Raw genomic sequence first — 12,643 nt, 5'->3', positions numbered from 1 at the left:
ATCTTGGCTCACTGCAACCTCTGCCTGATGGGTTCAAGCGATTCTCCTACCTCAGCCTCCCAAGTGGCTGGGATCACAGGCATGCACCACCACGCCCGGCTAATTTTGTATTTTTAGTAGAGATGGGGTTTCTCCATGTAGGTCAGGCTGATCTTGAACTCTCAACCTCAGGTGATCTGCCTGCCTCAGGTTCCTAAAGTGCTGGGATTACAGGTATGAGCCACTGAACCTGGCTAAACGTTTTTTTTTAATTCACAGGAAGTTTCAAAAATATATGAAATGTCCTATACGCCTTTCACTCGGGTTTTCCCAATGGTTCCATTTTATCCAACACTATCAGTTATTGATGGCACAGAACCAAAACCAGGAAACTGACATTGGTACAATATGTATGTTGAATTCTAAGTCACTTTATCATATACAGGAACACTCATTTTATAAGTAAAAAATTATAACAACAACATTTGCTGCTTTTTAAAGCATCTGGAACTCATGAAATATTAGCTGCAAATCAATTTTTATGTTTCAAATAATTAGCTATTACTGCATAAAGATTTTAACAATTTCTGAAGAGTCTGAAGTACTCCTAAGACTTTATTCATCTACTATCAGGTTGAAAGTAAAATAGGTTAAATTAATTTTCTTTTCAGCTAATATGATAATGTGATATTAATAAATTAAACATCACTAAGAGCACAAATCATGTAAGCAATGTGCTCTTATTTTCTATTCAGTCAGGTAAGATGTTACATTGGCATTGCATCTCTTCATGCTATAAATGAAAGAATGCATAAAGTAGATGAAATAGTCCTACTGAAAACAATATTGAGGCAAAATTAGCCACCCTATGAGCAAAGAGGATTTTTGTGGCTTAATAAACTCTAAGCTTCAAACAACCAATTTCTCTATAAGACAAATATGAAGGAGTAGAGGGCTGGGAACTGCCTATATAAAATTTTATTCAATATAACTTTTTTTAGAAATAAAAATTTTAAATGAGATATTCATATTAACAATTATATATAATATGCTCTGGAACATCATTATAATTAATATTTCAGGTAAGAGGTATCCTAAAAACTATATATTCATCAATATGGTATACTATTTCCATTCCTCATTCTTTTACAATCTAAACTCATATATTTCTATCTCATTTAATGAGTATTATTTTCAAAATGTGGTTTCAGTAATATGAAGCACAGAATGTATGTCTCTCAAAACTACATACAAATTTAAAAATGTATTCTTTCATGCATTTATTCCGTCAATACACATGGAGGGCCTTCCCTCTATGTGCCTAGCACTCTATAGATGAATACTTTCTTATGCTTCCTTTGAATCACCACTAACATGTAGCAAAATGTAAAAAACAAACTCACAAAAATCCATACATAACTTGGATTTTTATTAATTAATTAATATAAACAAGTCACTTAAACTTTTGGCGTCACTCATTATATAAAGAGGGAAGAACAAATGAGCTCTCAGCACTTGGCATTTCTCAAGTTTTATCAGTCACTGCAGCCAGTATATAGACATCTGCTAATTTAATTCACTTATAATTACCTTCATATTGGGAACATGTACCACATCCCCATACTGGTCTTTCGTTTGAACGGTTATGGTGGTAGGCCAACCACAACGAATATCATCTTTATTCAGGATCAAAGATGTTTTCTGAGGATCAGCATATGAATCTGGCTGAAGCCACCTAACAGTAATGAAAAACAAACAAAACCACAAACATTGATCAGCATCTCCAATGATTAATAGAAGATTAAGCAAAATGAACAAAACCTGTATCAAACAAAATGCTAAAACAGTATCTTCATTTCCAATTCAGTGACAATCACGAGTGTCTCCCTTGGAAACTGTTAATGACAAATCAATTAAAATAACATGCCAAAGCACAGGTGATTTCTGATATTTAAATATAATATAAAAAATACTTTTTAAAACCAGAAAACTTGAAATTTTAACTATGGCTAATTTAAAATCACCAAGAACATGAATGTAGGTTGTGCAAAATTTGAAGTCCTGAGCAGGCTCATTCTCTCTGAAGGAGCTCCGCTTTACTCTGCCAATAGTAAATCACTATTTTGTGATTTTTAAAAACTAAAGAGTAATTTCTGCAATTTTAAAATTAAAACCAGAAAGAAGTTAGATTTTTTTTTTAATTGTAAAATCATGCAGACCAGCATATTTTTTTCCTTTTCATCCTAAAAACAATAAGCAAAAAAATAAATAATCAATGAACAACTATAATACATTTAATTATTATTATTTTTTTTGAGACAGGGTCTTGCTCTGTTGGCCAAGCTGGATTACACTGGCACCATCACAGCAACCTCTGGCTCCAGGGTTTGAGCAGTCCTCCCACCTCAGCCTCTAAGTAGCTGGAACTACGGTGTATGCCTCCATGCCTGGCTCATTTTTGTATATTCTGTAGAGACGAGTTTCACCATGTTGGCCAGACTGGTCCCGAAATCCTATGCTCAAGCAATCCACTTGCCTCAGCCTCCCCAAATGCTGGGATTTCAGGCATGAGCCATTGCACCTGGCCTTATCATGTATTTTAAAACATTTTAAAATGCTTTAAAATATTAACTATTCCAGCCTGGACAACATGGCAAAACTTTATTTCTACAAAAATGACAAAAAAGAAAAATAGCCAGCTGTGGTGGTATAACTGTAATCCCAGCTACTTGGGAGGCTGAGATACAAGAATAGCCTGAGTCCAGGAAGTGGGGGTTGCAGTGAGCTGAGATCATGCTAATGCACTCCAGCCTGGGCAACTTTTTTGAGACCCTCTGTGTTAAAACAAACAAAAAACTCCAAAACCATCAAACAAACAAAAATATTAACTACCATTTTGTATTTCAGCAAGTTAATAATGCATAAACTAGATTTTTTTTAATTAGCACTTTAAAATCCTAATGACTCCCCTCTTTCATTTCAGAAATGAAGAAAGACAAAAGGCCTAAAATAGAGTAAGTAACTTAAAGCACATTTACCTTGCAAGCCTTCCACCACTTGATCCTGGGACACAGGCAATAAAATCATCCAGAAAAGACTGTTCATTGCTTTGGATTTGGAGTGGTAAACTTCCCTCAAGTGCTTCTAATATAGTTGGTGAATGAGAAAGAGCTAAACCCCTTCCAAGAATGCCAGAATGGGTTTTGCACACCTGTTAAGAAAGAATATTGATATATTTTTAAAGATAAAACCTTAATTACATAACATTTTTCAACATGGAGATACTTTTAGATATGCCTTCATGGAGAAATCACTTTCTCCCCATACCCCACTGTTCCTTCTTTTAACCCACAGAATAGGAAATTTCTAGGAGAGAAAAATGTGAGACAAATTTCCAGTCTCTCTTCTTCCTCAAAAAATAAATGCCTTGTCAGAGATCTGCATGCTGGATAAAAGGTGTATCTCCTCCACGCCAGTCCTCTATGTATTATATCCTAATTTTTCAGGACCAGAGCTCCCTCTGTCAAAAGCTGTGGATGTCTCCCACTGTTTTCTTTTTGAGACAGGGTCTCACTCTGCAACCCAGGCTGGAGTACAGTGGTGCCATCATAGCTCATTCCAGCCTCGACCTCCTGGGCTCAAGCAATCCTTCCACTTCAGCCTCCCAAGTAGCTAGGAAGACAGGTATATGCCACCATGCCTGGCTAATTTTTTTTTTTTTGAGACGGAGTTTCCCTCTTGTTACCCAGGCTGGAGTGCAATGGCGCGATCTCGGCTCACTGCAACCTCCGCCTCCTGGGTTCAGGTAATTCTCCTGCCTCAGCCTCCTGAGTAGCTGGGATTACAGGCATGCGCCACCATGCCCAGCTAATTTTTTTATTTTTGGTAGAGACGGGGTTTCACCATGTTGACCAAGATGGTCTCGATCTCTTGACCTCGTGATCCACTCGCCTCGGCCTCCCAAAGTGCTGGGATTACAGGCTTGAGACACCGCGCCCGGCCCAATTTTTTTAAACTTTTATGTAGAGATGGGGTCTTTCTATGTTGCCCAGGCTGGTTCTGAACTCCTGGCCTCAAGCAATCCTCCCACCTTGGACTAAAGTTCTGGGATTATAAACCCGAGCCACTATACCTGGCTTTCCTCTTTTTAGGTCCCCTTTATAGGTAGCTATCATGGGTAAGCTATGTCTGTTCTCTTGGGTGGGAGAGTATCAAGATCTTGACTTGGGTGAAAACTGGGTAGAAGCCTGATTGTGGCGGCACACAAACCTCACTAGCCTGTCTAAGCCTTATTTAAGTTAAGAAAAAGGGGCAGATAAAACAAATTTTAGGTTTCACCTATATAACAAGCAAGTCTTATGTTTTTGGGAAGACCTGCTTTAAATGCTGAAACTAAAAACTTTTTACTGACTATAAAATAAATTCCAAAAACATTTCTCATAGAAAATAATTATATTTCTAGTACTATCAAATTTATATAACAGTAATTTCTGCCTTCTATAAATTATGCAGATGCAAGAAACATCATCTTTGGAATCAAGCAGACTTAAGTTCAAATCCTGTCTTTGGACAAGTTATTTGCTGTGTGGTCTTAAGCTAAAAAGCTGCCATCCCAGAATCTGTGAAACGTATAAACTGGTGGTCAAATAATCTCTTAAAGAATTATTATAAAATTTAAGCTAAATAATATATATAAAATACACAATATATTGCCTAACAGTGTTTAGTACATGTTAGATTACCACAATAACTACCTTACATGCCAAAAAGACAGGCAATTTGGGACATCTTTTTTTTTTTTCTTGAATAGTAACACAATAAAGATCTCTCCATATCTGGCTTAGATGACATTTTATATAGCATAACAATCCCTGAAGTATAAACAATATATGAGCTCTGATATAGTTTGGCTCTGTGTCTCCACCCAAATCTCAACTCGAATTATAATCTCCATGTTGTTAGGTGAGTGACCTGGTGGGAGGTGACTGAATCATGGGGGTGGATGATGGACTGCCCCCTTGCTGTTCTTTTAATAGAGTTCTTACAAGATCTGGTTGTTTGATAAGTGTGTAACCCTTTCCCCTTCTCTCTCTCCTGCTGCCATGTAAGATGTGCCTTGCTTCCCTTTTGCCTTCTGCCATGATTGTAAGGCCTCCCTGGCCATGTAGCAACTGTCAGTCATTTAAATCTCTTTTCTTTATTAATTACCCAGCCTCAAGTGGTTCTTTATAGTAGTGTGGAAATGGACTAATGCTCTTTGATAGCTCTCCTTTAACTAAAATGTTGCCTGACACATATTGTTTATTTTTGAATCTTAAGGTACAAAGATTTAACTTTAAAAAAAGAATACACATAAGATGCCAGTGGCTTTTTAAAACTCAGAAGTTTCTTAACATTAAAGACAACATTACAGCTCTGTATGCTTAGAACACAGTGTTCAAAATCATGGACTTTTTGTCACAAAACTGCCAGTGGCCATATCCCAATGCAGTTGCTCACTAGCTGTGAGATCATGGGTGAACTGCCTAAAGGCTCTACGCCTCATCTGTAAATGGAGATAAAACTTTTTAATTCATAGGGTTGTCATGAGGTGTTAAAAATGCAATTACAAGGTCTGGGCACCAGTCTTTGTTTCCCACCCAAGTCTTCAATAAGTTATGTAACTTCTTTGAACTTCAGTTATTATAATCGTAAGATGCAAGACCTAATATTGATTTCAAAGTGTAATTATGAAAACAGAGAGATAATATTAAAGATGCTGAAACCTATGAAATGCTCTTCAGCTATTCTTTAAATCACTACTACTAACTGCATATAGCTAGTACAGAAAATAAGTATGATCTAAATCAGTGTTTTCCAAATGTGGGCTCAAAGTTCTGGGATCCATGGCAGAATCAGAAAAACTAGGGATAACAAAGTCTTCCTTTCTAAGACTCTATCTATCTATTTTTGGCTATTAAAATGTCCTTTATTTTAAAAGATACTGCTTATAATATGTAGCACATTTTCAAGGAGGGTTTTCACCTAGTAAGTTCCGGGGAAAAATAGTTTTGGAAAATTTTACAAATCTATCAAATCCTACAGTCTGAGTACCACAGATCCCAGATGAGTGACTCTCAACTTTTCTTCTGTCTTCATACCACTGCTAGACGCAAAACTTTCCCCATCACTGATGGTCTCAGTATGTGGCTGGCAATGGTTCTCACTTAGCAGTACATCAGAATCTTTGGTTTGACCTAAGTAAGTATTATTACAATTTGGAAAATGCTGCCTATAGATTCTGATATTTCCATCCTATTAGAGATTACTGGCTAGCTAAAATCAGGCTAACGAAGTAAGAAAACAATTTAATTGTCTCTAAGCAATTTTGAGAAATATTAGGTTGACGAAACAGAGCCAAAGGGGGTACCGCACTGAAATATAGTACTCATGTATTTCCATTCAGTGCCAGATGTGCTAGTTAATGCCTAAACAAGCAAAAACATAAAGCAAACAATAATAAAAACAACAAATAATGGCTCCCAATTGTCTACATGCAACTGGCCCTAACCACTTAATATGATATAATGGTTTGTCACAGACTGAGCTCACCTCACCAACTGTTTACCAACTGAACTACCTCACCTTTTGCTGCTTCCTATCAAAATCTATAACATAACCATACATCCTTTGTGAAATGTCTTTCTCCTTTCTCTAGCTGGAAAAAAACCAATTCTTTGAAGATGCAATTTAAATGGCCACAGCTCTCCAAGCCATCCTCTGTACCCTTGGCACTTGATTTGTTCTTTCTCACAAACGATTTTCGTCTAACTCCAAAGTTAATTATCCACCGCATACATGGGGCTCACATGGGGCTCTCCCACCAAAAGGAACAATTATAAGTTATTTATCTCTATAATACCAATGAATAGAGTGAAGTACTTAATGAATGATCCCAATGGTCAAGAAAAAATAGGCTAATATGACTGATAATACTTTTTAAATTAGAATACAAAGTTTATCCTTATTACATTTTGGGACAATACCTGTAATGCAGCCTCCTCGAGAATTTCAAGATCTTCCTCTAATTCGTTACCTGTCGTGCAAATAAAAAGTTTTAATATAATATGTCAATATTTAGTTTAGTCTAATTTTCTAGTCCTTTGTATTCATTACGTCTCCCCACCACCTTTTTTCTTTTTTTTTTTTTAAACAATTCTGTTATTCCAGATTGAAAAGATTTGTCATTCTGGATAAATCCCAGTGGCATACATTTTAATATATAACATATTTCCAGTGGGAATATAAGCTACAATTCTCAAGGCAATACTCAAGTAGGATCCATGGGTGATTTGCCAAAGATATATCCTACATTTATTAATGTAAATATATACTTTCTGAACTTAGTGTATTTGTTTTGTCTAAAAAAACAGGGAACAAATTATTTCAAATCTGAACCTTTATATTTTGGTTTGCCTTACAGAAGAGCTATAACTTTAGTAAACAACAGGGACTCCCAGGAAAATGTAAGGCAGTGACTGTATCCCTTAGCCATTTTCTCCTTTATTGCTTAATATAGAACATATTTTATTTATTCATATTTCTTTTAAATGTTACTAATAAAGTAATACTTGTTCTATGGGAAATACTCAAATTGTACAGAAGTGTAGAACAAAACATTCTACATTCTAACCAGTGCCATGGCCTCTTGAAACTATCCAGCGTCAAAAGCTTATGTTCTAGAAACTTTGTATGAAAATCATAAATGTATGTATGTTTCAGCTACACATAAACATGCTTTTTTTTTTTTTCTTTTGAGACTGAGTCTCGCTCTGTCACCCAGGCTGGATTGCAGTGGCACAGTCTCAGCTCACCGCAACCTCCACCTCCCAGGTTCAAGTGATTCTCCTGCCTCAGCCTCCCAAGTAGCTGGGACTACAAGCACCTGCCACCATGCCAGGCTAATTTTTTGTATTTTTAGTAGAGATGGGTTTCACTGTGCTAGCCAGGATGGTCTTGATCTCCTGGCCTCGTGATCCACCCATCTAGGCTTCCCAAAGTGCCGGGATTACAGGCATGAGTCACAACATACTTTTTCGTAATATACAGAATAATGTGTGCAAAAATGGCACCCTCTTCTGCAACTTACTTTTCTCACTTAACATAATTTGGACATCTTTCCCTGGTAGGCCATATAGGTCTACTTTTTCTAAGAGCTGTATAGACTACCATTGAATGGCTATGCCATTACTTATTTAACCAGTTCCCAACTGAAAGACATTTTGGTTGTTTCTAGGTTTTACAATCACAAGAACTGCCATATTAATCCATCCTTCAACATATCCTTTTATTTGTGTAAGTATGTATACAAATTTTCTATGTCAAAAAAAGTATATACAGGTAAAATTTAACAACTATTGACAAAAATAGGTTGTTAGCAATTTTCCTCATGTGCAGAGAATATGAGGTCTCACATCCTCACACATATACCAATATTAAGTAGGAGAAAAGGAACTGAGAAGAATAAAAGACCCCAGGAAGAAAAACGGCAATAAGGAAAGAAGGAAAGGCTGAGGAAGAGAAGGAAGAAATAATAGAGTGGGAAGGATAGTCTTAGAGGAAGGAGTAAAGACAGATTTTTGGGAAGGTAAGAATTAGCTGAATACAATAATACCTTTTGGTCCCAAATACTGTGAAAATAAAACTTTAAACCATGTATAAACATTATAGCATTAGCAAGCATTTTTATTTTCAACTTTACTCTCTTGATTATAGATACATATCCTACAAATTTGCTGCATATAAAAAAGCACCATTTCTGCCATGGCCTCATCTCTGTTCTGCTCCAATGAAAAACTCTTCTAAAGAGCGACCTACATTCAAATGAACTCCCTTTCCTTATTTTCCATTCTCCCTCTCTCTACTCTGAAAGACTTATTTCACTCTTAGTTCTCTCATTTTACTAAGATATTTCCTATTAGATATACAGGCAACCAATCAATAAGTCTTCAAATCCAATGACAGGTTTTAATTCACTCCCAGAGCATGCAAAAATCCCAGGAACATCCCTTCTCCTGGTTTTTCTCCTACTTCATGGCTGTTCCTTCAGTGTCATTTGCAGCCTCCTCTTCCTGTTCTGTGCATCTTTGAAATTTAGGCAAGACACAGCTTTAATCCCAAGCTATCTTCTCTTTCTTATCTACATTTTCTGGCTCATCTTTCATACAGTCCCATGTCTTAAAATAACAATCATATTCAATTACATTTCTATCGACCTGTCCTTATAGACAATGAATATCCAGTTGTCTACTTGATATTTCCACTAGGATATTTAAGAAACATCTAGAGCTTTTGGTTTAATACTAGAAATTCAGTGCTTGGCTGAATACAAATACTATGCTCACTGCCTGGCTCAAAGCATGTATATGTATAAAAAGGGTGCCCATGTGAGTGTGTAAATTAATGAGGACCAGAGGATACCCTTCAGTCTCTAAACAAACTCAAATTACCAGTACATTAAGCAGTTATTGCTCATGAATATATGAGATTATAAAATTCAATTTGTATATCTATTTCACACCCTTTATAATAAATACATTCTACTCTTAAAAAAAAACTATCAAAAAATATCTAGAATTGGCACACTTACCAATAGGAAGTGCTAGGTCCTTCTTCATCAGAGCTGCCGCACAAACCCCACCAAGATTGGCTAATTCTTTTTCCAACTGGATGACTCCCTATGGAATTGCATAAAAAAAATTGCTGCTTTAAAAATGTTTGAATGATAACATAATTTATCAACAAAATGTGATTTGAGTTCAAGCATTACTTCTGAAATTAGAAGGAAGCACATGGAGCTAATGGTTAAATCATGAGTAGAAGAGATTCAATACTCAATGTTGCATCTCAGGCTGGTTACAAGGTTCAGGTTTACAGGTTCATTGTCCAAATAACTGTTCATTCATTACTTTGGTCAACTTTGTCCTTGGTTTTATTTATTGTATGATTTAAAACATTTAGACAAGATGATAGTCCCTTTGTGAAAACAGGTTCTACTATTTACTCAGAAAGGTATAGCCAACTGAGCAGGTTCAGGGCAGGTATAACTATACTTCAAAGGCTGGGTCATGTTGCATAAACTCCATCCTCTTCATGTATTAAAGTAGCAAAACAGACCACTGCACATAATTAAATTACAAAGTATTTAGAATTATACACCCCTAGGTTAAAATTAACTTCTGACTTTTCATTTTTTGTAGAGAAAGGATTTCAATATATTGCCTAGGCTGGTCTCAAACTTGCTTCAAGTGATTCTCTCGCCTCCCAAAGTGCTGCAAATATATGTGTGAGCCACTGCACCTGGCCCTGACTTTTTGAATATAGGCAACAATACAATTTAAGTCAGAAGCACAACTCGCTGGCCCTTAAAACATAATCTTCCTTAAAAGAATATAAAGATAATACATTCTTACCTCATCAGGTCCAGGGCTAAATTCATATCCAATTGCAAAACACTTAAAACCATAGAAAGAAGCTTTGTCATCTTTCACATAATCTGATGCAGTTTCCAATGAAAAAAGGGCCTCATTTCCTAATAAAAATGCCAGAATTGAGTTCAAAATCAGAAACAACTTTATAAAAATTTTCCTGTCTCTTATCCAATGGACTTTCTCTTTTATCACAAGATAGGTAGAAACACAATCATATACTATGCAACTTAAACAGACTTTTGGCAGGGAGAGTTCCTATATTTATTAGAGGAAATTGTACCAAAAATAACAATAGAAACAACAGGACTATCACAAATGAGTTGTTATTTTTCTTCTTAATCAAACTCCCTTGCTTAATAAAATATCTTTAGTTACATGGGCAATCATTTTTTCATTTATTTGTCAATTACTGAAGTTAGCCTTTTTATTTTTCAGAGTGGGCAATTCTGTACCCTGGCGTGTAGCTTTTTCTTTTCTTTTCCCAAACAAACAAACAGGCAGGTCAGGGTAGAAAGAAGTGGTTTCTGAATTTCAACTGCCTTAGTTTGAAGGATCACCAGAGTAGTCCTGGTTAACTGGCTAAGAACGTGACAGACCATAAGTTTAAAAACATGGTTTTAAAAACTTACTGAAATAATTTTCATTTACAGAAAAGCACAGTACCAGCAATAACAACTGTGCTTGTGTGCTCATCTCTCCTGATCTCACATACCCTGAAGCCAACTGAAACAGTTTTTGCACAACTCAGAAGGTGGTTCACGAATTCTCTTATAAGAAAGGACTTCAGTCCTCAGTTAAGTGCTAAAAATTAAGCACTTCCTGGGAAAATAAAAGATCTAATTCATTGTTTTCTACAGTTTGGTCCCAACTACACAGACAGCTAGCTACTCCTCAATGTTAATACTCTGCTTCAGTCAAGCTAATCATTTTTTCACAAAAATCCTTAAAATATTCTCTTCTCCAAAACTTGGATCAGGCTGTGACCCTTGTTCAGGGTACCTTATTTATTTCTCAAATGCAATCCAGATACATAGTAGGTCTTTAATAACTTTTTCTAAAAATTACTTAAACAATTTCAATGATACGCCCTTACTAAATATACATAAATGTACACACTTTACCACATAAAACAGAAGTTAAAAAAAAAATTTACCTGGCAACACCAAAACCATAGTAGGCCACCCAGAGGATCCTGAAAATTTCTTTAATTCTATCCATGAATTAAGATTTTCATGAACAGATGTCAATTTCGGTCCATATCCTGAATTCTGAACAGTTCTGACAGGAATCAACAAACGAAGGACATCTTCTGACTGTGCAGTGCCACACTGAGGGTCGAATTCTATTGTCATCCACCTTACACATTCTGGGAATGTCACCTGAGGTCAACAGGCAAGAGGACATGAATAGAGATGCATACACAAAGCACACACATCTACATCTGTATGTCTGTGTATGTCTATGCCTTTATTAAAAGATACAACAGGATAAACTACAAAATTAAAATAGAACAAAATGTTACCTATGACAGAGAAAGAGGAACAGAGTGAAAAGGACAGAGATAGAAACTATATTTGTTTCACAAATTTGACTTCAAACTATGTAATTATTTAAAGAATTATAAAACAAAATCCACATTTAGAAAACAACTCCTAAAATCTAAAGTAACCCTCTAAATATATATCCAGTTAACTCATAATTATGCAGAGAAGGAGCATTCCAACTTACTTTAAACACAGTAATTTGACCATACCTCTTAGATGGAATATACCTCCAAGACAAAACACAAACACACACACACACACACACACACACACAGAGAGAGAGCAAATGAAATAATTTAATGATTTTCTAATTCTGATATTCCAGTGACACTGATAATAAGAATCTTGGATGTAAGAGAAAGGAGATTGACGTGTGTCTATGGTCCTTATTTTGAATTCGTAACAAGAGTATAAACTCATAAGGTATTTTATCTTTAAAATACTACATATACACGAAAATGTATCCATACATAATCATATATACATTTATGTGTGTATGTATAAAAGAAATCAGAACACTTTGAAAAAATGGTTAGTTCCAAGTCTGAGGTATTAAACATAAGAGGAGCCTGGAACAACTTATACCAGAGAGCAAGGAAACTAGGAATGACTGCAAGGGGTGTCTCGGAAAGACCCAGCAGGTAAGCTGAA

At 35.8% G+C, this 12,643-nt stretch overlaps 1 protein-coding gene across 50 annotated transcripts in view; it reads right to left on the bottom strand.

The window, feature by feature from the left end:
• Window positions 1–12,643, bottom strand: part of MYCBP2 (MYC binding protein 2) — a 286,856-nt gene that overhangs the window by 108,550 nt on the left and 165,663 nt on the right. For all 50 annotated transcript variants that reach the window (XM_054252281.2, XM_054252282.2, XM_054252292.2 and 47 more), the window contains 6 exons: window positions 11,602–11,827; window positions 10,431–10,549; window positions 9,608–9,695; window positions 7,005–7,054; window positions 3,018–3,190; window positions 1,570–1,714 (listed from right to left, as the gene is read on the bottom strand). In XM_054252281.2, the coding sequence (XP_054108256.1) occupies window positions 1,570–1,714; window positions 3,018–3,190; window positions 7,005–7,054; window positions 9,608–9,695; window positions 10,431–10,549; window positions 11,602–11,827 (801 nt within the window). The remainder of the gene's footprint in view (window positions 1–1,569; window positions 1,715–3,017; window positions 3,191–7,004; window positions 7,055–9,607; window positions 9,696–10,430; window positions 10,550–11,601; window positions 11,828–12,643) is intronic.

This window comes from Callithrix jacchus, chromosome 1, assembly GCF_049354715.1.
Source record: "Callithrix jacchus isolate 240 chromosome 1, calJac240_pri, whole genome shotgun sequence".
Taxonomy (NCBI): Eukaryota; Metazoa; Chordata; class Mammalia; order Primates; family Cebidae; genus Callithrix; species Callithrix jacchus.
Note: the sequence above shows the minus strand (reverse complement) of the source record. Positions and strands in the feature narration are given on the sequence as shown.